Source organism: Vulpes vulpes, unplaced genomic scaffold (assembly GCF_048418805.1).
Source record: "Vulpes vulpes isolate BD-2025 unplaced genomic scaffold, VulVul3 u000000678, whole genome shotgun sequence".
Classification (NCBI taxonomy): Eukaryota; Metazoa; Chordata; class Mammalia; order Carnivora; family Canidae; genus Vulpes; species Vulpes vulpes.
Window position 1 is genome coordinate 1,160,042 of NW_027325803.1, and position 25,425 is coordinate 1,185,466.

The 25,425-nt window shown below is 58.8% G+C and overlaps 1 protein-coding gene across 7 annotated transcripts in view; it reads right to left on the minus strand.

Annotated features, from left to right (window-relative positions):
• The window catches only part of CCDC33 (coiled-coil domain containing 33), a 104,932-nt gene that overhangs the window by 71,641 nt on the left and 7,866 nt on the right, over positions 1-25,425 (minus strand). For 6 of the 7 annotated variants that reach the window (XR_011999292.1, XM_072746008.1, XM_072746011.1 and 3 more), the window contains exon 3: positions 12,087-12,250. Coding sequence is in view for 6 of the 7 variants with exons in the window: in XM_072746008.1 (XP_072602109.1) it covers positions 12,087-12,250 (164 nt within the window). In the remaining variant the exon portion in view is untranslated. Of the gene's footprint in view, positions 1-12,086; positions 12,251-18,158; positions 18,247-25,425 lie in introns of those variants that run through there. The other variant, XM_072746010.1, reaches the window with a different exon arrangement.

Sequence of the window (25,425 nt, forward strand, 5' to 3'; positions counted from 1 at the left end):
CACAACTGGTCTGAGCCCACAGTTGCCTCTTGACCAGGCCACCTGCCCTCTCTGGGCCTCAGTGTCCTGCTCTGTCAGGGCACCCTCCCTCCCAGGGTGGTTACACGGACCAGAAAGAAAGGCCTCAGTTCATGTTATTCCCTCATTTGTGAAACAAGATGGATGTTTCTCAAAGGTCACTGACCCAGAGTGGCCTGGCAGGGGCTGGGAGCCTTGCAGGAGGGCTAAGACGAGGAGCACGAGGAGCTTGAGGAGCTCGCATCTCCCAGACACCAGGCCTCCCCACACCTGCGGAGGGGCTGTGTGGGAGCCTGCCAGGCTGGAGAGAAGGCATCAAGGCTGGGAGGCACTGGAGTGCCCTTCCTTCCGATGACTTGATGACCTCTGCTCCCTCAGGGGAGCAATCTGAGCCCTCCTCCTGCCACCCTGTGCCTTACTTTCTGTGTAAGGACGAAATCAACCCTCTGCACTGTAAACATCCAACCTGCTCCTGCATGAGCACCTGGTGTGTGTGTCCCTGGGCGCTTGCCAGTGGCCAGAGCAGACAGACACAGCGGTGAGCAGGGGACTCGAGTCACCAGCAGTGCAGTGACAGCAGGTCAGGTTGGAAGCCAGGACCTGTACTTGCCAGCCTGTCTTCCACCATCCCGAGGTGCTCAGCCTCTTGTTCCCTCCCCTTCTCTCACAAGCTCCTGGGCTTCTGGCAGGAGGGCTTCCAGGTAGCAAGAGATGGGGGTCGGCAACAGACAAGGCCAAGGGAGAGGGCTGGTGCTGACTCTGCTCAGGCCTAGGAGGGGGTAAGGGAGCATCTCTTTCCTCCCTTCCCCCAAGACACACATCAAAGAGGTCTGCAGGGGCTAGGTGAGTGGGGGCCAAATAACTTAGGAGGGGTGAGGCCCCAGGAGAAGGAGGGAGGCTTTTAGCAGGTGGAGGGAGGCCGTCAGGGTAATGGCTTCTCCTGGCACAGCTGACTCCTGTAGTCCTTGATGCTATTCTAGAAACTGGAGATCTCGAGGGGTGAAGGGGGCCGGCTCACCCCTTGCTCCTAGTCCCCAATCTGTACCCTGAGCTGGGTATGTGGGAGGCTGGGTTCTAGGACGCCCAGCCCCTGATGGGGCTCAGGTCTCCCAGGGCAGTTTCTGAGCCCAGGGGCCCCTTCAGGACCTGCACCCGTGTGGCCCAGCTGCAAGAGCAGGATCCTGCCTCTCGTCCCTAATGCCCTGGCCTGGCTGTAGCACGCAGGCCCTGGGGGAGCTGCGTGGTGCTGCCTGCTGTCCTGGGGCTCAGACTTAATCCAGCCATGGGGGGCGGGCAGTCACACCAGGATGGAACTGGAGTTGGGTTCAGAGGCACAGTTGAGCAATCCTGGTCCCTAGGCTGTGGGGGATGGCAGGGGGGGAAGGACCCTATCTCTACCAGACCCACCCCCCAGCACACTCCTCCCAGTCAGGAGGCTCTGGGGCTCCCACCCAAGCAAGAGAATGGGATTGAGGCCCAAGCACATCTGGGAGCAGGAAGGAAGAAGATGGATTTTGCTTTCCTTCTTGGGGCTGTAATTAAGGGAGGTTCATGGTCTGGTCCCCAGGGGCTGCAGCCATCAGGGAGGTGAGCGGTGGGGAAGCACGGGGCACTGATGGGGAGAGTGCAAGCTCCCCAGCCACTCCCCATACCCATCCTCTGGAAGGCCCGCTGCTAGAGCACACCCTCGAGGGGTGGGACCTGTGTGTGCCATTGTCCTGCCTGGGGGAAGTTTCCCCTGATCAGTTCCTCCACCTCCTTGGGTTCCCCTCCACCAGCACAAGCAGGTGTGTGCATGCATGGAGACTTGCTTACACAGACACAGAGGCTTCCCCCGGGAAGTCTGGGTGCCACAGGATACCCATCTCCACACCCACAGTGTGCCAGCCCTCAAGCTGCTTCCTAGGTCTCTAAGCCCCCCCCACCCCTGCACTTGCCCTCCCTGTCTGCTTGGTCTCCCACACTCCCCAAGGTATGGAGCATGAACAGCTGTCAAGGTCTGGCTGCCTGCAGGGCAAGGCTTTGGAAGCCCAGGATGCGGACCCCCTGGCTTGTCCTGAGGGTTGATCCCAGGGCAGCCCCTAGGAGAGCAAGGGGAAGGGGAGGACCCCAACGGGGGTCTGTTCTGGCTGCTGGGGTCCCAGCTAGGCAGGACTCTGAATCCTGAAAGACCAGAGGGATGTTCCCAGGAGCCTCGAGGAAGGAGGTAGGCAGGCAGAACCAGGATGGACAAAGGTTGGAAGCTTTAGGTGGATGGATGGTAGAAGACGTCTTGCCGTCTTTTGACCTGATCCTTCACAGTCCTACTGCTTGCTCACCTGGGAAACTTAGAGAAGGTGAGGAAACTGGTTCAGATTGAGAGTCCTCCAGGCCAGGTGCCAGGTATGTCATGATTGGGCCCTATTCTGTCCTGAGACGTCAGGGCAATTCCCCTCTACCTGTACCCTCTCCGCTGGCCTCTGCGCCGGCAAGGCCAGCCTCCCCATCCCCCGGAAGCCTAAGAGGCAGCCATACTCCCAGGCACAGACCTACTTCCATCCCTGGAAGGCACAGAAAAACCCAATGACCTGTCTCCTGCCCGGCCTCACGCAACAGGGGTAGAAAGGGAGACTCGGCCCCTGCAGAGACGGTCACCTGAACGGGGTGGTCAAAGGCTGGATTCTTGGGTTTGTGACCCTGCCGGGGCTGGACTAGGGAGGCAAGGCTTCTTGGAGGATGCAGGGCTTGCAGAGATGGAGAGGAGGACCTTTCCAATTGGAGGATGGGGCCTGAGGCTGAGAGGCCTGAGCAGTCTCAGGGGCAGGTGCGGGGAGGGCACGGCTGGCTCATCCAGGGTCCGTGTGCTGGGACCATGGGCTGGGGGAGTCAGAGGAGTGAGGCTTGTGGTCCTCCCTGACCTCGCTCCTTCTCCAGCCCTCTTCTCTCCATACTCATGTGCATTGTCCTCTGAGGCCAGCAGGAAGGAGGGCAAAACCCTGCCCTCCTCTGGCCTTGGCCCAGCTCCCCTGGGATTGCTGGGCCAGAAGATGCGGCCAGGGCTCCACAAAGAGGAGTGAGGATTCCAGGCAGGGATGTCCGCCTTGCACTTGGCCCCCGAGGTCATCATTGGCGCCTGCCCAGTGGGTGCCCCTCCCCCAGCCCCCAGGGCAGCTGGTTCTTGTGGGCTCTGAGCTCTTGGGAGGCTGCCACTTTAGGCAAGAGCAGGGCTGGTATCCTTAGCAAAGCAATGGCTCTCATCCTGGGTTTCATTTATTAATTGGACTCTAATGAACCATCACTAATTGCTGATGGTGCTACACCACTACAGGTGGGCCCCGATTGAGGGAAGAGCTGACTCTGGAGCCCTGGAGGCCAGCCAGCTCCCCTTCCACGTGGGCGTGGCTGCTCCCCTCTGCCCGTCCTGCAGCCAGTGGGGTCTGCTCTGGAGATCAGAAACGAGGCGTTGCCAGGGACTCTGGGATGAGCACCCCGGCAGAGGGGACAGGTTTTCTACAAAACAAGAATGCTGCTCCCCACCTTCCTACCCATACATTGGTCATCTGAAACAATCCCACTGTTCTCAAGGAGGACCCGCACGGTCCACTGTGTACCCCTCTCCATGCTCAGGGAGGCAGCAGGGCAGGGGTATTCTCTCCACACAACCCAGGGGAAACCTCAGCCCACGAATTCTGTGATGGGTGCAAAGCCAGACTCCAGGCCCAGCCTGTTGGGCATTGTCTGCCGAGGCGGGGGTGGGGGTGGGGGTGGAGGTGGGTGGCCAAGAGCTATCTGCTAGCCTTGGGAGTGTCCAGCTGTGGTCCACCCTGTGGCCTAGCTTGGTAAGGGGGCTCGAGAACCATCTTCTTGGGCAAATGGGAGAGGGTCCAGCTGTTAGGCTGTACAATGGCCCTACAGGGCAGAATGACAGTCCCTTGGTGAGGTACAGGCCTGGGTGAAACAGCCCTGCTTGGGAGGCTTCACTCTCATTCATGATGGATTACTCTGAACACCCCCTCTCTTGTGGATGCTGTCTTCGGGAGGAGGAATGTGGGCAGACATAGAGGTGAACTTCCCAACCTCAGGGGAGTGACCTGAATCATTCTGATTCTTGTTCCTGGCTTAACTTGCATGGCATTCAGTCCAAGGTCTGGGTCTGGCATCTCAGACACAGAGCCTGCCTCCTGCCCCCTTCCGGAAGAGACCAGCCTTCCCCAAGGGGTCCCGATGCCCAGGGGTCTGGAGCCTGCTCAGCTGCCTTCTGCCTTGGGAGTCTGTGGGCAAAGGATGAGTGAGTGTGATCTGTTTAGTGCACGGCCCCTCCCACCCCGGACTGTGACAGTGAGCTCCTCACACACAGGGACTTTCCACTGTGGGAACTGTTTCCAGTTCCCACCTGGGCACAGTGGGACCCAGCAAATGCTTGTTGAATGAGGGAAGGGGTGGCAGACATTTGGGTCCTCACACAGGGACAGAGGCAGCCCTTCCTGTCCAGCTCTGCTAGGCCAGCCCCTGGCCCAGGCTATTGGGACCCTAGTCTATTTTTTTTTTTAAAGATTTTATTTATTTACTCATGAGAGACACACACACACAGAGGCAGAGACACAGGCAGAGGGAGAAGTAGGCTCCATGCAGGGAGCCCGATGCGGGACTTGATCCCAGGACCCTGGGGTCACAACCTGAGCCCAAGGCAGACGCTCACCCACTGAGCCACCCGGGTGTCCTGTGTTGGAACCTGTTCTAAATCAGGGCAGCTTCTCAGTACGGCCTCAGGAGCAGCTCTTGGGCTGGGAGGAGGCCTCAGGTCTCAAGTCCTAGCCCAAGAGCATGTCCTCAAAAGGAGGGAAGCAGAGCTCAGCTGTGGAGACTGAGCCCCCCAAGGTCCTGGGACTCCGGGGCCCGATCCTGGGTCTGGTTTTCCTGGCTACACTGACCATCCCAAGGGCCCCCGCTCACAGTCACAGGCTGGCCCCAGGCCCTGCTACTCCAGCCCCCCAGAGCACCCTGCCATGTGCCCGGCACTTCCCGCAGGCTCCAGAGCTGCCCGAAAGTCAGACAATGAGTGATGAGGGAGGGAGATGCAGGACAGCCAGCCTTTCTGCTCATCTAGGGCCAGCAGTGGATCTGTCCCCAACTTTGTTTGGGAGCAGCCACAGCCTGCCCTCCCCAGGGATAAAACCCCATAGGCTCCTGAGCACCTCTGGGCCTGTCACGCTGAAGGCCAGATGGATTGACGCTCGGGCTCACAGACTGTGCTTTCAGCCCCGGCCCCGCTGCCTACTGGCTTTGTGGTTCATCCTTTAAACATCTCTGAGCTCAGCTCCTCCACGTAATTGTGTTCCACACCTCACAGGTTTCTGGAGGGTTGGTGAACGCCAGCTGTTGGCGGGGCGGGGGACGGGAGGTGACAAGGCCAGTCTGGGGAAGGCTGAGTGTGAGTCTGAGGTGGAGTGTACAGGTGAGTCCGTGGGGCTGGAGCCCAGGAGAGAGGCCTGGGCTAGATCTATCCATTCCTGGGCCTTGGGGATGGGGCCTGGGGCTCGCCTGGGAGGAGGAAGATCTCCTCTCCTCCCAGGGGAGCAGAGGTCCAGGGAGAAGCCAAGGACTGGGCAGGGAGCACCAACACGTCCAGGGTATAGGGAGGAAGGATGCCACACAGGAGTGGCCCAAGGGAGAAGAGGGCATCAGGAGAGGCTTGTCCTAGAAACGAAGAAAGAGGGGGCTTCAGGAAGGGGGGGTGTCTGGGAGTCCTGTAGAGAGAACGGGCATCTGCGGGGAGACCAGCGGCCCCAGGCAGAAGAGGATGCGGGGAAGTGGGATGCTGAGGTTGAGTTGGGCGGGCCCAGGTTTCAGCGGGGGCAGACGCGAGGGGAGGCCCGAGGAGTCAGCTGAGCCCAGGTGTCTGGGCTGCATGTAAAAACTAGCTGATTGCACTCCACAATCTGGATTTCTGGCTTCTCATGAGAAGTGGAAAGGGCGGGCAACCGAAGCCCGCATTCCTCCAGGCGCAACCTGAGTGCGGACCAGGCGCTCCTCTGAAGAGGCCCCGTGCTTGGACCCGCACAGCCAGTTGGCTGCTTTGAGCATCTGCGGAGCTGGCTCCTTCTGCCTGAAGGCACTGACTCGTCACCCCCGGGGCCCTCTTCTGATGGAAGCTCAGTGTGTGCAGGGGCTGGGAGGAGACATAAAGAGGGACAGCACTAGGGCAGGAGGAGCCCAACTGGAACCAAGCCCTCCCCGCCCAGTGGCTTGCCTCCCTCTCTGACAGATGCCAGACCGTGCAGTGCCTGACCTGGAAGCCCGCGGTGGGAGGCCAGCGGGACAGCAGCCAGACAAAGCCCAGAGGGAGGACCCAGCCTCTGGCCACTTGCGATGTCCCGGGCAGAAGGAGGGGCCCTGTCAGCAGCTGTGCCCATGCTCAGAAATAAGCAGATGAGACAGCCTGTGCATAATGCAGTGAGGACACCAGGAGGGTCCCCCGGGGCCCGCCTCATGGCCTGAAATCTTCCTATTAGAACTTGCTTCTCTTGGTCAGCACTGCCCTGCTGGGCTGCTCTCCAGGATTCGGGTGTCTCCGGGGAAGAGCTCTTGCTTTTTGGGTCTGAATAAGGGTCTCAAGCGTGAGAAGACCTCAGGGCCCTGCACATCGGTGATAGGGGAACATCTGGAAAGGCCTTGTGGCTTCAGTCTGGCTGGTGGGGTTCTCAGGCAGCCCCCCTTCCCCCCCCCCTTTTAATCTCTGGTACCAGCTGTGTTTACAGCTCTGGGATACGGGGATGTTCTCACTGAACAAAAATTCTGAGGCTCTGAGCCTCGAGGGATTGACATCATTTGGAGCAGGTGCAGATAGGTCAGGCCACGCCATAGGCTGGGGTCCCTGCAGGGGAGATAAGACCTGAGATTCTCAGGCCTCCCTGGGCCTTCTCCCCAGCACTGTGCCTTTTTCTACAAGCATCCTACGGGAGGGAAGCAGCTCTACCAGAGTGAGTTGCTAGTGGCCAAATGGGAGACACTTATCTTCATCTGCTCCACTTTCACTGGCCGGCCATGTGACCTCAGACAAGGCCCTTCATGTCCCTGGGTCTTGACCTCTTTGGCCATCACATGGGGCTTATGCAACCTGTCTGCCCGGGCGGCTGTATAAAAGCCAGAGTGCAAGGAGAACCGAGCTCTCTGAGAGCTCATCATGGGCCACCGTCAGCAAATGGGGGCTGCTTTATTCCTGGTGCTGTCCCATGATCACTGTCACTGCGTATTATTATTTTTGCTGAGCCCAACCCTCTGGCTGCTGAGGCAAGCTCCCGGGTCATCTGTGAGTCATGCCAGGCCTCCACCCACCCTGCTGGAATCCCTGTCCTCTGGGGCCTTTGGCCAAGGCCCACAGCTGGATGGGTGAAGGTCTGGGCAATCCAGATCCCAGGAGGGGTCTTTAGACTGGTCACTGGATCTTCTCTGGAAGTCTGGGTTAGGACCCTGATGCCAACACACCCCTTCTTTTTTTTTTTTTTTAAGATTTTATTTATTTATTCATGAAAGATACAGAGAGAGGCAGAGACACAGGCAGAGGGAGAAGCAGGCTCCATGCAGGGAGCCCCACACGGGACTCGACCCTGTGTCTCCAGGATCAGGCCCTGGGCTGAAGGCAGTGCTAAAACGCTGAGCCACCCGGGCTGCCCCAACACTCCCCTTCTGAGAGGGGTGACCAACTGCATGAAGATCAAGTCAGAAAGTGAGGTTGAAAAAGCTTTTATGTTCTGGAGTCCCAGATCCTTGGGTACTCACTAGTTCAGTAATATTGGACAAGTCACGGAAACACACTGAGCCCTTAGTAATCTCATCTGTAAAATGAAGACAATATTTTACCTAGCTCAAAGGCCTACATGATGATTAAATTATGAAAAACACCACACACACAAACACATACACATACGCGTGTGCGCATGCACTCCTAGCATATTTGCCAGGTACGCGGTAGGCACTCCGTAAATGTACCCTCTCTTACCAGGACCTTATGCAATTGTCCTACTTTCAATACTTTCTTCAATTAGTCATCAGGGTCAGAGCTCAGTGTGTGGCCAGGGTAGGGGCTCCATGTGTGATTAGGACTCAGTCTGTGACCAGAATCAGGTTTCAGTGTATGACCAAGGTCAGTCTCCATTAGGGGCCAGGGTCAGGGCTCTCTGATCCAAGAAAACCGAAGATCCTTGGAGTATGACTAACTGGCCCTGACCTGTGCTCTGCCCCTGCCACTGTGGCAGCATGGGCCAAGCCTTCCCCCAGGCTCACCGAGGAAGCAGCACTTCCCTGTTCCTTAGCTGTGGGCAGCAGGCAGTCAGAGACGCAGCTGCCAAACCGGCAGCCCGGCCACCAGTCCTTTGGCCAAGGGTCAGAACTCTACAGGATGTCTCCCGACTGGCCCCTTCCCCGCGGCCAGCCTGCTGGGGCACCCCCCACCTGTCAGGGCCACTGCCTTCCGGGTCCCCACTGTGCTCTGATTGGCAGGTCTCTCTGTGCCAGGCTGGGAGGCAGGTGCTGGGCACCGCTGGGGCCCAGATCAGTCAGAGGAGACCCGGGACCTGGGCAGCAGTCCAGCAGACCCGGGTGCAGAGTCCGTCCTGCGTGTGCAGCTGGGGCACTCGTGGTCTTTAAAGAACAGAGGCCAGAGCACAAAGCAGCTCGGCAAGCCTGGGGCAGCACGGAGACATGTGGGCCCCGGGAAGGGAGGCTCAGAGCAGGCCATGGCCTGGCCTCAGGTCACACTGGGGGTCAGGTGCGTGGGCCAGATTCTGGCTTTTCCTGGCCCCATTCTAGCTTCTCTCCACTGCCCCATGGCTTGCTTCTGGTAGATCTCACGTGCCCGGTGTGGCACTAAGGATCTCCCTCACTCCGGGGCAGGCTTAGGCCTGTCAGCGTCTCCCTGGGCCTCCACCATCTCTACAGCCCTCCCATGCAGGTTCCCAGGTGAGGTGCTGGGGCATTGAGAGGAGAAGTAACTTCCCCGAAGTCCCAGAGTGAGTTAGAAACGGGGCCAGAGTAATTCAACAATTATTTACTGACAGTGTCCTAGCTCCAGGTACTTTGTTAAACAGTGGGGGGTAGACTGGAGAGCAAAACAGACCTGGTGGTCACTGGTGGAACTAGAGGGGCTCCCTAGGGGTGGGCACTGAGGAGGAATATGCCCGTCATCCCATCAAAGCACATCAACCACGTGGAGCTGCAGCTGTGACCTGCAGAGGTGTGTGGTCCCAGGGAAGCAGGGGGTGCGGGAGCCTTTGGCCCTGTCTGGGAGGTCAGGGAGGGCTTCCTTGAGGAGGTGACTAAGCTGGGATCCAAGGAGGAGAGGGGAAGGGAGGGTGTTCTGGAAGAGGGAGCGTGAAAGACCTAGGATGGGAGGGAACAGGGTCTGCTAGGGAACAGACACACCCTGTAGGGCTGGAGCCAAGAAAGGGAGGTGGGGAGGGGGGTCTTGTTCCTGGGGAGCTTGGGGGGTTGGGCTTGGCAAGGACCCAACTATGCGGGGAGCCCAGAATCCTCTTTACTCTGGGAGCAGTGAAAACCCCTGGGGTTTGACGAGGGACAAGATCAGATGTGCTAAGAAGAAAACAGCGGTAGCCTAAGATCAGGGAGCCTGGCGTGGAGAAGCAGCCAGATTCAGAGGTAGGAGCCACAGTGACAAGAAGGGGACGGGGCGGTGGTGGGGGTGGAAGAATGTGATCCTCCACACCAGGATGAGGATGAGATCTCCTCGCACACAGTACAGAGGAAGAGGGGTGACTAGGGAGGAAGCCAGCATCACTAGGGGGGCACAGGGTGAGGGCACACAGGGTCAGGCCCAGCCCTGGCTTCCGAGAAGCTACTTCAGGGGAGTAGTGGGGCCGGATTGGAAGCTCAGGTGGAAAGAGGAGGAACCACAAGATGAGCCTCGTGGGCTTCTTGGTCTGGACAGTCCCAACCAGAGGGGCGCCCTATCATTAGCCAGGCCGGAGGCTGCACAGGAGTGAGCTGCCCCAGCCTCCCCGCAGCGCCCCCAGCTAGGGGGTCCCCACTCTTGGGCTGAATGAGCTCATGGCTCTGGGGTACTCTCAGGCCTAGCTTTTAGCTCCTGCTCCTCTGCAGCCCCCAGAGGTCGCCGGGGGTGGGGGGTGGTGTGCGGGGTGGGAATGCAGCAGACCCCGGCGGGGACCTCAGCCAGGACACCAAGCTGAGGGAACCAATCACACGGGTGACAGAAAAAATGAGAAAATGTGTTTCGAAAGAACATGAAAGATTATTAATGCGCACTGAGGAGACACCAGGTACACTGGAAGCCCCACATCGCATCAGGAGGGGCAGGGGCACTGCGGCACCGATGCTCCCGCCTGCGCGCGGCTTTGTCACTGCGCTTGGGGCCCTGGGGCTTCTGGGGGTCTGGGTCCTGGCTCTGGGGTGCCCCCCGCGCCGGGGCTGGCTGAGAAAGCCCCTTCCAGGTCCCTGACAGCTGGGCCTCCCTTCTCAGAAGCCCTCCCTTCTGCTGTCAGTTGCATCTCATTAGCACCCGGGCTGGTGGCGCGCGCCTGGGGCCTCGAACCCGAGGCTGCCCCTGCCCCTGCCCCTGCCCCTGGCCCTGCCGGCCGAGCTGGGCACCGCCGAGCGCGCCCCGCCCCGCCCCCGCCCCTGCCGCGCGTTGCCATGGTAACCGGTGCCGGCGCCGGGTCGCGGCCGCGGAGGAGCCGCTGGCGCCCGCTCCCGCCCGCTCCCCGCGCCCCGGCGGCTTGGTGATAGGCAGGGCCTGCATCTCCCGGGATGATCGGCGATAATTGGTTTATGGAAATAGCTGAGGGGAGAAGGCAGCTCCCTGCCAAGCCCGCGCTCTGCCACCTGTCCCTCCTCGCCCAGGAGGGGGGTGGGGGAGGGGAGCGCCCAGGAGCTGGGGCGGGATGGGGCCTTTGAGACGAGCAAGTGTTCCACCTGTTGGTCCCCAGCGCACCCTCCATCCTCCTTCCCACTGCGTGGGGGTGCAGGGCTTGTCTCAGTGGCTCCTCTGCCCAGAGGTGGGTGCTCAGGCGGGTGCTGGGCGCATGGGTGGGGGGGAATGCCGGAGCGAGGATCTGTGCTCTGGAACCACAGTTTGGGGGACACAAGAGCAGCACCTGACTGTTTATGTAAAGTGCGTCGGCTCAGAGGTGTCACTGCTCTGCCGGACCCCAGAGTGGGGAGAGCTCAACTCTGGTGGCTGCCTGGAAGAGGAGGTGTCAGGGGTAAGTCTTCGAAGGTGGGATTTCAGCAGGTGTTGGGAGAGGGCTGCGGCAGGCACTGAATGAGGCCGGATGTCCTAGAGGAGGTTTTGGGGAGGCCCTGGTGGCTCCCACTGTTTACACAGGGGCTCAGGGGCGACAAACTTGTGGGAGGGTTACCGCACAGCGCCTTGTAATCAAGACCAAACGCACGTCCAACGTCCATACCGAAGGTTGGCTGGATGGACACTCTTGCTCCTCGATGCCTTTCTGGGAGGAGTGAGGCCCTATGGCGAGCTGCGCACATAGCGGGCAGGCCTCACTCAGGCACTAGGCTGTGAGAAGTGTGCCCTGACTGCAGCTGGCGGGCGGGGGTGTGGGGTGCATTAAAGGAACTAGGGAATCCCCTGTGATAGCAATGACCTGAGAAGTAGTGGGAGCCGAGGAGCAGGATGGTCGTGAGCACCTACCCCGGAATGGGGCATCGTCGGATGGGGCACCCCGAGGCCCAGAGAGGCAGGCTCAGGTCTTCTTCCTTTGACCACCACCCTGCTCTGAGCCCAGCCCAGGCCTCCCTGCAGGGGAGGGGCCGACCTCCCTGAGGTCAAACTGTGGCCAAGCCGGCCCAGCTGGCTGCGGGATCAAGGAGTGGCTCTTCCTTCCTTCCTCAGCCCTGTGAGCGGCCTCCTACCCAGCAGGGAAGATGTCAGGCCTCACTTGGACAGAGCCTGCAGCCCCTGTGTGATTCACACTTGGCTTCCCCCCCTGGGTATCACAGTGCCGCCCCCGACCTTTGGCTGCTCACACGCAAACGTCCGTACACTGGTTTCTGCTCCCAGCCCAATGCCAGCCCAGACCTCTGCTCCCAGCACTACTTACACGACCACGTAGGGCCACGGCTGAGAGCCATCCTTGCAGGTGGGTAGGTGGGTGGCCCCGTGGAGAGTAACCATGATGGTCTCCTTATTAGAGGGGGACAGGTGGCTGGTGATGGGTTCCATGCTCTGGACGGTGTTCAGGGGCTCCTCTGGGTTCTCCGCGACCTGCGGAGAGAGCCAGGGCTGAGTGCCCTCCTCTGGGTGGTTGCCTGTCCTTCCAGCCTCCCTATTAACTCCAGCCCTTTATGGCTCCCCTCCAAGCGCCTTTCCCTGAGTCGTCCCTCCACCCAGTTTGGAACTACAGGGCATTTGCCTTTGGCCCCATTTTCTCCCCACCTCTGGCCCACATCCCACGCACGTCCGCCCCAGCCCTGCGTCACTTCCTGCAGAGAGAGATGGGCCTCATCCCTCAAGTCATCTCACCACTGGGCCTCTGCTTTTGCAGGTGTTTGCGTCTGATTCCTAAGTCCTGCCTGCTTTTGAGGTGCTAGCAGCAGGCCTTCCTCAGTCCACCTGTAACCTTAGGCCCTTCCCATGCACGGCTCTTTACAAAGTTTATCCACATCCACGGAGTCACCTGATGCATTAGCAAAAAGAGATGAATGTGTCCCCTCTATCTTCCACCCAGAGAACCCTGCAGACCGGGAAGGCAGAGAGGCGCCTGCCGGCGCACGGGCCTCTGGGCTGGTGGCCCCAAGCAGACTCACGTGGGAGGGAGTTCAAGAGCCCAACAGTCCACAGCTTGGGGATTCAGGGCCCCAAGGACCATGAGAGCTGCTGAGAGGAGACAGGAGCAGCTGCCGGTGCAGTCAGAGAAGGCAGCTGGGAAGAGGAGGCCTTACAGGGCTGGGAAGACACATGTGGCTGGGAGGACGGGGGAGCTGGAGCAAGGTGCAGGGCGGGGAGGGAGCTCCCACAGCTCAGGGCAGGCTCGAGTTGATTCCGGGGGCAGGAGGACTCGCGGAGGGCAGCAGAACCAGCAGTTTGGGAGTAAACACTGTGGGCTGGGGACAGCTGTGGACCTGCGCTGCTGTGGATCGGGCTGCTCTTCCTCTGCACTGGCTGCTGGACTCTCACTCCCAGTGCCAGGGCTGGACGTGGGTGACCCACATCCAGCCTGGCAGAGGCTGCCCTCGTCCTCATCCCTCTGCTGATCGATCAGCACTAGCTGATGCGAGGGGCCGCCCTCCTGGCCCCAGGAGAGAAGCCAGGGACCTCCTCAGCTTGGAGATGGGCCCCTGAAGGGGGTGTGAGGGTTGCCCTTTTATCTAGAAAGTTCGGCCTGTCAGAACCTGCATTCCAAGGCAGGCCCTGGTAGGGGGAGTCCTCAAAGTAGGACGCATCCATGGAGATCAAGTACAATGTCCTGGGTATGCCCACGTGGCTCAGCGGTTGAGCGTCTGCCTTTGGCTCAGGTTCCGACCCCGGGGTCCCAGGATCGAGTCCCGCATCGAGAAGCATGGAGCCTGCTTCTCCCCCTGCCTGTGTCTCTGCCTCTCTCTCTGTGTCTCTCATGAATAAATAAAATCTTTAAAAACAAAACAAAACAATGTCCTGTGACATAGAGGGGAGACGGAGGCCAGGAGAAGAGTAAGGACCCAGTTCTGGGGGTGGGGTGGGCATCGGTGGATCCCCTGGCCCAGTCCTCATGCGCCCTGGGCGGAGGGAGAGCTCTGGGCCAATCACGCTCCGGGAGGCCGCTTCCCCAGCGGGATGCTCCTCCAGCCCTGCTTCAAACCGGGTCTAGACTCGGAGCCCTTCTCACCCTTCTCACCGTTACCACCAAGTACTCAGGTGCATGACACTGGATTTCTGCGCTCCTGACTGCTTTCTCACTTCCTCTCCCACCCTGCCTCCGCCCGGCCCGTCTCCCGGAGCAGCCCCGTGATCCTTCATAGTCGGACCACATCTCTCCTCTGCTGGAAGCACCAGCTCCGGTCCATCCAGAGCTTCGCAGTGGCCTGTGAGGACCTGTAAGTCCCTTGAAGGCCTGTAAGGACCTCTGGCCCAGGAAGCCGCCCTCACCTCATCCCCGGGCCCCCTGCCCCTGGCTCCAGGGGTTTCTTGCACACCCCAAGCTGGCTCCTGCCTCAAAGCCTTTGCCAGGCCGTTCCCTCCTCCCCTGCACGTCCATTCCTGTGGCTTACTCCCTCACCTCCTATAGGTCTCACCTTATCAGAAAGGCCATCTTGGTACAAGCTGTGGTCCTTGCCTAACAAGATGACTAATTAGGAGGTGAGAAGCCCACCTCCCAGGCCCAGAAGTGCCACCCTACAGAGGCCCCCTCCCTCTGACTGAGGAGTGCCCCGTGACTAGGGCCCAGGGGGGCCTGTCACCATCTGCAGAGGTGTTGAGAGTTACTCCTCCCCCCTCCCTGTTCCCTGAGCCAGGCCAGGGTGGGAGGAACAGAGGGAGGTCAGTGCTCAGGGAGAAACCCTATGGGGTGGGGGGTGGGGGCAAGCAGGCACAGGGCCACCCCTCCCCACTCATAGATCAGAGACACTCCCTTCCTATGTCCCCCCCCCCCCCACGGTGTGCTCCCCCATAACCCACTCCCCTCTCCAGCACGCTTAGTCTCCTGGTTCAGCCGTGCGGGAGCAAGACCAGCCACCCAGGGTGTTGAGAGAGGTAGGTTTCAGGCCAGCTCTGCCCTGACTTCCTGTGAGGTCCTCACTTTCTCTCCTGGTCAGTGGGGATGTCTGGGATGGTTGTAATTCAGTCTTCCCCGTAACTGGCCTATGGTTTCTGCGGTGAGGCCAGGAGAGATGACTAATGTCTCTCCGATGGCCCAATTCCCAGGAGCAGCCTAAGAGGGTGGCCCCATCCCCCTTGTTGCTGTGTGGGTACGGGGCCTGTCCCCAGCAACCTGGGGCCCCAGAAGTGAGGGCCCAGCAGCACGGCAGCTGCCCAAGGGCTCTCACTGACTCTCTGGTAGCCTCGGAGCCCAATCAGTGATTTTGCAGACCGGGCCCATGAATTGCGGCCCCCTCTCTGTCCCCTGCTTGCTCTGGGACAGCCTTCTGGGAAATCAAGCTTCGGGGGGGGGGGGGGATTGATGGAAACTGCTGGGGCTTCACTTCTGCGCAGGAGGCCAGCTGCCAGGCTGGCACCTCCTGGTGAGGCCTGCAGGCATGTGCCCGCTGGGCTGGCTGGGCCCAGAGCCAGGGAGGCCAGGACCTAAGTGTGAGGCCTGGAGTGGGGGCTGTGAGCCAACCTCCCTGCCTCCCCTTCTTCTGTCTGGATGAGGATCTGCAGGCTTCCCTCCGAGAGGCGCCTGCCGCCCCCAGGACCAATGCTCCCTTCCACCCCTGCTTCAGTTTTGCAGCTGTGTCATAAGGTTTTGAGTTAAAAAATGATCCTGCGTGTTCCTTCTAGTTTCAGCATCTAAACTTCCTTGGGGATTGTGATGGCCAAACCTAGGTGGGGAAACAGGCTCAGGGAGACAAAAGCACTTGCATCTGGGTGCTCGGCTCAGCTCGCAGACGTCCCTGCTCTGCTCTCTGGATGTGCTGAGCTTTCTATGGGCCACAACGTACACGCTCTTGGGCTCCTGACCCGGGGAGCCCGTGCTTGTTAGTGGGAGCAGTAGGAGTTGTGCTATTCAGGGAGAAGAGGCTTTTCCAAAGATGACACAAAAGTCAGAACTCGTAAAGGGAAGGGCTGACACTCTGATTCCATTAAATATCCATGCCAACTTCTGTAATAACCGCCAATTCACCACGATACGAAGGAAAGACAAACAGGAGAAAATATTTGCAATATGTATAAAAGAATGAATTTCCTTACTACACAGAGAGCACTGACGTCTAAGATCTATGGAAGATTCACGCAAGAAGAAATGTGACTGTGTGCTACCGTGTACGTGATATGAACGTCCTTATGGGGCATTCTACTCAGTCATTGAAAATGTTCCACTAACTTATGGATTAAATGAAACAAATCTGTGTCCTTCTCAGGGCTCCCATGCATGCTCCTCAGATCCCCAAATCCAGCTCAGGTGGGCAGGTGGGAATGAGCCTCAGGACCAGCTGGCCACTTAGCGCCCCTGACATTTAGAAAGGAGCTGAAAGGGGGAGGGTGGAGTCAAGGGGAGGAGGCAGCTGTAGGGAGAGAACACCAGGAACCACAGACACCAAAGTCAAGGGTAATAAAGTAGAAACCACAGTGGGGCACCCGTAGCTTATTTGGTTTGAGTCTAACTGCAAAGAGGCTATTCCCAAGCTAGCAAGTACCTGGTGCCTTTGGTCTCAGCTCACTCTGCCCTCCCTGTTGGTACTTGGCACAGTCAAGGGCCTTGGCTCTGCCTTGACAGTCAGCAGAGGGTAAGGAGAAGCCTCATACTGAACTGTTTGCATTTTTAAAAAAGATTTATTCATTTTTTAAAACTATTTGCATTTCACGGCACTGGGATCTTCGTTCCCTCCTGGCAGGGTCTCACTGCTCTGTTCCCGCTATTTATTAAGCACCTACTATGTGTCAGGTGCTGTGCTGAGTGTTGGGGATGCAGCAGTGATCAAAACTGACCAGAATCCCTTCTTTCTAGGAGTTGAGCATCTGTGGTCTGGGGCAAGGGTCTGAGCCAGGGCTGGAGGGGCATAAGATAGTGGAGCTTTGGCAGTCCCAGGGCAGCAGCCTGGGAATCTCCTCGATCTTGGAGGGTGATGGGGAGCCATCTCAGTGGGGTCTCGGAGCCTCCGTGACAACGGGGCAAAAACTCCTTTCCAGGCTGTTGGTAGGGGAAGGTACCAGTTCAAGCTTTTTTCCCTGGGTCATGGGGATACCAGGCAGAGACAACGAGGTAAGGGTGGCGGGGGCTGACAACACCTGCAAGCATGCCAAATTTCAGATCCCATGTGGCCCAGGAGTCTAGCATGCCTAACTTGGAAGCATCGCAGAGACCTCCTTGCTCTCCATTTCGCAGCTGAGAACACTGAGACCCAGAGAAGGGAAGCTTTGGTCGTGATTTAGTAGCAAATACAACAAGGGACTTTGAAGGAGAGATGAACTCAGGCAAGCGCAGGACCCATGCCCTCAGGCCTCACCTTTTTCTTTTTCCGTCCCATCTCTTCAGGGGCAGGAGTGTTTGGCCTTGTTTACCGATCTTGGGGACCAGTACCTGATATCTGTGGGCAATCAGGCATCAGTCCTGTCCAGGCAGCTGGCCTGAGCACCTTGGAGCCTTTGGGCTTGGTGTACGGTAAGGATCGTCAGTGTTGTCTCAGGGGTGCCATACACGGGCTCTGGGACCTGGACAGGGTAACAGGCAGGGGGACAGGTGGGGCCAGGGAGGAGGGCAGCCTGGAGCTTTCTCAGTAGTGAGACATTCTTTAAGTGCAGTTGGCTTCAGGCCTCTGGGCCATGACCAGCTCCATAGGGTCAGCGACTGAACCAATTGGCTCTCGGTACCCCCAGAAAGGTAAAGACAGGGGTTTGCCTCTCTCCAGGCCTGGAAAAGCTATGAGCTCTTCCCCCCGGCAGGATCACCTGGGCAACGCTGTGTGACATCACAGGGCAGAGCACAAGTCACCCAGGTAGAGTCCAGGTGAAGTGGGGTGGGGGCTCAGAAGCCCTTCTCCGTGTTTTGGGAGCTGGGTTTTGCCTGCATTGTGGCCCTCACTCCTCACCCTCCCTGCTCTTTGTACCCCGAACTGCACGTCCACCAGGATTCACCAGTGGTCTAGCCCAGTGGTGGAGGCTGAGACCCTGCTCGCAGGAAGTTACAACTTGGCTAACAGCTATTTCGGTTAAGGAATCTGCAGCCGTCCTGCCTCTTTGGGTGCCCGTAGTCTCTCATTTGTTGAATAATCATAAACACAACGTTGGAGAAAATGGTTTCATTTGGAGGCTGAGTGGGAAGGTGGCAGAGAGAACAGGGATCAAGGAGGTATGTTATTGTAACGCCGCTTACATCGGCCAGTTAATGGGTGTTCATTATATCATCAAAAATAAATCATAAATAACTAAAGAGAGCCAACAATGTTCTGGGGGATGGACCCAGTATTATGACTAGTCCAATTCTGAGCTCCATAAGGAATTATTACAAAGATAACCGTTCTTTTTACGTAGCACTTACTATGTGCCAGGCACGGTTCCAAGTGCTTTTCTGTGCAGGGAGAGGCCAGAATGAGAGGTGGCTGGCCCCTGGCCTGGGGTGAGGTCGGCTCCACGGAGATGCTAGGCAGCATGGCCAGGAATCCTGGGCTAGGAAACATGAGATCTGGGGTACTAGGTGGGGTTGACAGGCATCTGGAAGACTCCTGTGGCCTGCCTCGTTCTCTGGCCAGCGGTTTTAGACTCCATACTGTTTTTTTTTTTTTTTTAAGATTTTATTTATTTATTCATGAGAGATCCAGAGAGAGAGGCAGAGACACAGGCAGGGAGAGAAGCAGGCTCCATGCAGGGAGCCCGGGTGGGACTCGATCCCCCACCATCCCAGGTCTCCAGGATCACGCCCTGGGCTGAAGGCAGAGGTCAACCGCTGAGCTCCCCCAGGCGTCCCCATACTAAGTGTTCTTTGCATTGTCCTGGGCCTGGGGACCAAAATCAGGCCCGCAGGGTACTTCGGGAGCAAAGCTGAAAGCGCCGGCTCTCGGCTCTCGGCTCTCGGCTCTCGGGGCTATGAGGGCGCTCCTACCACCACTGTCCGCAAATCCTGCACCCTAGCCCCATCCCTGCATCACTCTGGCCCCTAGACCTGCCCTGCCTGGACTCGGGGTGCTCACCCAGAGAGAATTTTGTGCCCGGGGAGCCCCAGCCTGCTGGCCTTCTTGCCTGGGAAGAAGATAATGCAATTGGACTCCGGTTCCAGGCCGTCTGGCTCCAGCGTGCTCGCGAGCCTGTGCACTCAGCAGCCACCAGAAGGGCCTTCCTACCACCCCCCTGGAGGGCTGCCCGCACCCTGGGCCAAGGACCCCTGGGACACTCGCTCCTGTGCCACACGAACCCTCCCCCGGAACTGCTCCTCCCTGGCTGGTGAGAAGGCCTGATATCAGCCCAGGCCCGGGACTGCCTGTGGCTTTCTTACTTAACGCAGCCACGAGCCCCACCTCTCTCCCTGCCCCCCCCCCCCAGCTCCTCCTCTGGCCTCATGGCCCTTCCCCGCAGCTCTGGTTCCCCCAGCCAAGGGAAATGAGCCGCACCCCAATGCCCAGGGGCTGGAGCCAGGCTCTGAGGACTCGGAGAGATTCCAGCTTGAGGGGAAGCAGGTAATGAGTGATCTCACAGCTAATAGGTAACCCTCCCTGCTGCCCCCCTACTTGGAGCGGCCTGGTGGCCCCGCCAGGGGTTAAACGGCCATTTAGGGAGCCCACAGCTACGGAGGGCGAGCCGCTGGGCTGCATCTGAGGCTGGCCCTTGGGGAGGGAGGGGTCCTGCCCTCCCGCCTCGGCTCTGCTCTGGGCTTGTGGGCAGCAGGAAGAGTGTAGACAAGTGGTTCACAGCTGTTTACAGTCCCTCCTGCCGCGTCCCAGATGTCCCTTGGGCCTGAATATCCGTGCAGCAAGTCCAGGGAAGTCTGTCCCCCAGAGCCGTCAAACCTGGCCTTCCGTTCCCCGTGGGCCTGTCCCGTACCCCTGGACACACACACAACCCCGCTTCTCCTCCCCTCCTCTGTGCCTCCCCCACCCATCACTCTCTCTTTATTTCCTTTGGGCTGATGCATTGGGCTTAGGTAAAGGATGACCAGGAAACTGAGTGTGATTCTGTAGCAAATGGCAGCTTAGAGCCCTGTGATGTTGGTTCAAAATACTAACCCTCTCTGAGCTTTGGCCTCCCTCCTCAGAGTGGGGAAATCGGTGCTTCTGTGAAGACCGAAAGAGGCAATGCAGGTACCACACTTAGCACTGACACTCAGCGGAGTACTCCAAAAATGCTCCTCGTTCCCTTGCTCAACAGACTGAGGCCTGGAAGGTTCTCCCCAGTGGACACGGGCTGGAGAAGCAAAAAAAAAAAAAAAAAAAAAAAGCCTGCAGGGTGAAGTGCGCGCCCCTCTGCCAGCATATGAGCATGCGAGCCTTCTCGCCCTGCGCCCCCGGCTTCCAGGCCCAGCCGCCCCTCTTCTGCAGACCCACCCCTGGCTGGCTTCCAGGCCCTTCCTTCCACAGCCTTTCTCCAGGCCGACATGTCAGCAAGGCCGCTTGCTTTCCTACCTCCATTCCATTTGTCCTCAGGGTCTGGCTCAAGACACTTCCTCTGGGAAGCCTTCCTGACTCCCTTCTTCCCCTGCTCTGAGTGGTCCTCTTTGTCCGTGGTTACGCCTGCCTGTGTCTATGCTGCAGAGTCTCTGTCCCTCCCCTGGCATTTGACAGTTGTCAGCTGAGGCAGTTCTCTTGGAGGGTCTCCATCTCCAAATGCCAAGGCGTGGCCCCCGGCCCAAGTGGTATATGTGGGGGGGGGGGGGGCGGGGGGCTTGGGCTGAAGGAGGGCGGACCTCAGGAGGGCCCCTCCTGCAATGCTGAGTCCGTCCGTCCGCAGCCCGCCTTGCCTTGCCTTACCCTGGGCTCCGCTTGGCCCCGCAGTGAGCATCTGGGCAAGCCTCTGGACCTGCAAAGCAGCCAGGATATGCCACCTCCCGGGCCCTGGTGAGGGGCAGGTGCTCTGAACCCAGCTCCCCCTCCCCCCCCCACGTGTGCACCAGGGTGCCCTGACTTGAGCCCCTGTGGCCCCAGCCTCGCAGCAGGGGACTTGTAAACGGCAAGCTGCTCCCCTTGCGCTCCCCTTACTGGCTCAGCAGGCCCGGTTATTGACCGCCCTGTCGCCCTGTCGAAGGAGGCTTCCCAGCGCTGGGGAGCCAGAGTTTTCATGGGGGCAGCTCCGGGCCCATCCTCACGTCATGAATCACTTTGCTAAAGATGCAACGTGGCTTTGGGGCATTTTTCTTTTGAAAAATCAATAACTCGTTAACAAAGAACTAAATAAGGGGGTGAGCAAAGAAGGCCACCTGCCATTCCCTTTAGTTGGTGCGGAGTGCAGAAGCCAGCCCCGCTAAGATGCAGAGGGGGGCACTCAGGCCCTCCCCTCACCCCGACTCTTCCACCCACAAATCTGACCGAGTCCCTCCTCTGCCTCAGTAAACATGTCAGGAGGGCTCCACTGCTCTCAGGAGAGACTCGCCTTCTCCCACAGGCCCCCCGAAGGCCTCACGTCTGCCCAGCCCGGCCTCTCCAGCGTCAGGGCGGCCGATCCCCACCTCACACCCATGCTCCAGCCACATGGTGCCTGCAGTGCCCTGAATGGGCTCCCTGACCCTCACATATGCTGTTCCATCTGCCTGGACTGTCTTCCTCCCTCTGCCAGCCTGAATAATTCATGATGCCTGTTCGAGACACAAATGGAACAATCTCTAGCAAATCATCCCTGAAACCTGCCCCCACGGCCCCCATCCCCACCCAGGAGCATTGGATTCACAGCCCCTAGGCCTCTCTGTGCCCAGGCTTATGACCCAATGTTCTTTTCTGGGAGAGGGTCTGTCTCCTCTGCGGACAAGAACTCCACCTGGGGGTCCCCCCTCAGCGCCCAGGCTGTTGCCTGGCACAAGCTCGGTGCCAGGTGGGTGCTCATTGAATGAGTGAAGGATGACATCAGATGCCTTCCTCCCCATAGTTCTCCAGGAGCCCCCATTTCAGCTGAGGATAATGGTGTCTGCCCCCCAGATAATCCTCCTTCCTCCAGAGTCCAAGTTCTCTATGGCCTTCTTGCCCTCCTAGGGCACAAATTGTTGGTGTGTGAACCTTGTATTAAAAGCTGAAAATTAAGGGACACCTGGGTGGCTCGGTGGCTGAGCATCTGCCTCTGGCTCAGGTCGTGATCCCGGGGTCCTGGGATGGAGTACCGCATCAGGCTCCCTGCAGGGAGCCTGCTTCTCCCTCTGCCTGTGTCTCTGCCTCTTTCTGTGTCTCTCATGAATAATAATTTTAAAAAATCTTTAAAAATTGACAAGCACTTGCTATGTGGCAGGCCCTATTCTACACATTTTACATATGTTACTCAGTCATTGCAACTAGTCTTGAGGTAAGTACTACTCTAGTCCCCATTTTACAGATGAGAAAACAGAGGCAGAGCCTGGAGCAGAAGATCCAACCTTCAGACCCAGGCCATCTGGCTGCACAGTGTGCTTGTAACCACAGGCCTCGCCCTTACTGAGGTGCTTGTGGGGAGTCTGGGGTGCCCCCCCCCCCTTCGGCTGGGATGATCCAGCAGGAGCTTGAGCTCAGGTTACAGGAAACTGCTTATTCAGGCCTAGTGGGCCTGGGATCCCTGATTCCCTCTCTCTCTGGCTCCCGTCCCTCACCCACATGGCCGGCCCGTCTCCACCAGAGAGCACAGCCTCTGGCCCTAATCTCATTTGAGGCCATGAAATCGCATTTGCAGCGTATTAATGCAGCTCAGCGCTGGCCCGCCCCGCCCGGGTCCCGGAGGACCGGAGCCTGCACAGCACTCTCGGGAGGCGGCTCCCGGAACACCCGCCGACAAAAAGCAATTATGCTTTAAGAGGAAGATTAAAATAATATCTCCCCACCCCCACCCCAGGGCCTCAGCTCCTCGAGGCCCCCACCCCCACCCAGCAGTCAGTCAAGGGCAGGCTCCCTGCTCAGCGAGGGGTGGGGGCAGACTCCTGCTCCTCACCTGACCACCCCCCCTCCGCCCCCGTATCGCCCCCAAGTTCCCAAAGGAAGCCAAGCCTCTGGGCCTTTGCCTAAACGTTCCCTCCCAGCCCTGTCTACCTGGCAGGCCGCCATCCTCCAGCACAAGGATCACAGCTAGTGTTTCTGGAGCACTTCGTGTCCTCTTTAAATTTGCTGCAAATTCAAGTCAACAATGTCAGGGGAGTCGTGCCTCCGCCATCTGACAGGAGGGAAGGAAGCAGAGCAGGGGTTGAAGGACCAAGTCTTCACCCTTTCCCCCAGGGTAGGCTCGGGGCTTCCCCTCTGACCTCCAATGACCGCAGAGGCCTTCCTGGGGTCCCTTGTCTCCTGGGGAGCCCCAAGAGGCCAGGCCTGGCCCAGAATCGGGGCCTCACACAGAAGAACCCTGCACCTCCGGGCGGCAGCAGAAGGCATGCGGACGTGTGTCCTGCCGCCCCTGCCTCAAGGCTGGACCCGCGGTGCCTTCCAGTCAGTCTCTGTTCTGGAAGTCTTTGGAATCTCCTCTTCTCCAGGAAGGGCTGCCGAGTTACAGTCAGGGTGGCAGATGATTTAATCCTCACAATCCCGCCGCGGAGTCAGCATCGTTACCCCCATTTTACAGAGGAGAAAACAAAGGGTCAGAGAAGTGACTTGACCAGAAGCACCGGGTATGGGGCAGAGACTGGGATCTGAGGCCAAAGCCCATGTTTCTCCCCTGCACCTTCTCGGCTGTAACCCTCCCGCTCCCCTCAGCGAAAGGGCACGGTTCTGTCCTGGGACTTTTGATGAAACACCTTTTTCTCCCTGGCAGGTGCCAACTCTGGTGGGCTAGGAGGGTTGCCTGGGGACCCTGAGCCATTGACAGCCCCCGCCCCATCCCCAGTCCTGCTCTCCAACCACCCAGCACCAGGGGCACAATGGCTCAACTTCAGGCTCCGTAATCTGTCTTGACTGGACTTGGTGCCATATGGGGCCACCAGGAAGAAATCTGTTCCCCCAGACCGCCTCCCCTTGATCCTGTCACATGCTTTAGAAAGCCCGTCAGAGTAGGAGTCTCCCTGGGAAGGCATGTCCCCCGTCATTCCCCCCTCTGTGCTAAGTACTGCCCCTGAGAAACCCAAACACGTGGGGACCCCTGGATTCCAGCCTCGCTTTGCTACGGACCCAATGAGGAGCCACAGGCAAGCCACCACCTCCTCTAAGGACTCAGTTTCCTGCTCCAGAAAATGGACGGGATGAGAGCTACCTGTCCTACCCCACCCCCAAGACCTTTATGACACCTCAGTGGGCTTTGCAGTCTCCTCCTTTGCCAGCCTGGCTCAAAGCAGGTGCTAGCAGAGGGCTAGAGAGCTCGGGGTCCTCGGAGCCAGCACACCTGCCCTCTGTTCCCTTGGCATCCCTGCAACTCCCCGCCCCACAGAGATGCTGTCCCCACTTCTTCCTTCCTCCCTGCTTGCTGTTCCCTCACACACCTCCACATTCTTGCTTCCACACCCTTGCTCACACTGTCCTCTCCGCTTGGAAACCACTCTTCTCACTCTCTCTTGGAATCCCACCCATTCTTTGAGAAGGGATCAGATGTCCCCCTGACATTTGTGAGGTGGGTTTTGACGAACCAAGCAATTTCCCGCCCCCTTCCTCACCTGACTTCACAACCTCACCGTCAGTAGGCACTGCTCTGCCCATTGCACAGATGAAGAAATTGAGGCACCGTTAGGTCAAGTGGTTTGCTCCAAGTTACACTGCAACGGAGACATAGGTCTAGACCAAGGTCTTCTGACTCCTGACCGGAGCTGGTTTTCCTACAGCAGACCCAGTCCTTGATCACCCAGTCATGCCCATCGCTTCCTCCCCAGGTCCTCACTGTCAGCTTGGAGAGTCACTGTCCCCCTGTTGCCTCTCCTTGCTCAGCTTGGAGGCTCGCTGAGGGTTCGGGGACACAGCTACCTTGTTTACTGCTGGGGGAATGGATGAATAGACAGACGGATGGATGGATGAACACCCTGGGCCCGGGGAGGTTGCACCGCTGGGCTCCAGGGCAGGCTATCAGATCCAGAGGGAAGAGGGAAAGCCCCACTTATTCTCCAACTGTCTGGGGAAGGGGCTGGGCCCTGCTGGCTTCAGCTGCTCCTGAGTCCAGGACCTCTGCAGAACCAGGCCAAGACCAGGCTGGGGGCTCATTTGACTCCCCACAAGCCAACCCCTAAGCAGGCCCAGGTCAGGCTGGTGGGGGTGCTGTCCATGTTCCTTCTCTGCAGCCCTTCGCCATCCACTGTTTTCTTAAAGATTGGTTTCACATGCAGTTTTAATTTCACCTCGTACTGCATACCTGCCATGTCCCCAGGTCCCTTTCTTCCCTAATAGAGGCTGCAGGTGAGGGGTTCTGTACAGGGACGAAGCCAGCAAGGCCCCAAGGAGGTGCAGATCTGTGTGTGGGAGGGCGTGTGTCCCATGTGTGTCCACCAGTTAGCTGGTGTGAATCTCTCTTTGTGATGGGGGGCGGGGATCTCTGTATGTCCAGGATGCGATGTGCTGGGTGTGTGTATACCCGCACATGCACGAGGGTGGCTGTGTTCCAGGGGCACATCCCCCTCCCAGGGGTGTCAGGGAAGGAGAAAAGGGGAAGATGACCATAAAAGGCCAGAGAACTGGAGCCTCCCGCCCCTCCTCCCTCCTATTTCACTGGGAAGGTAATTTCTGGAGAGGAGAAGCCCACCA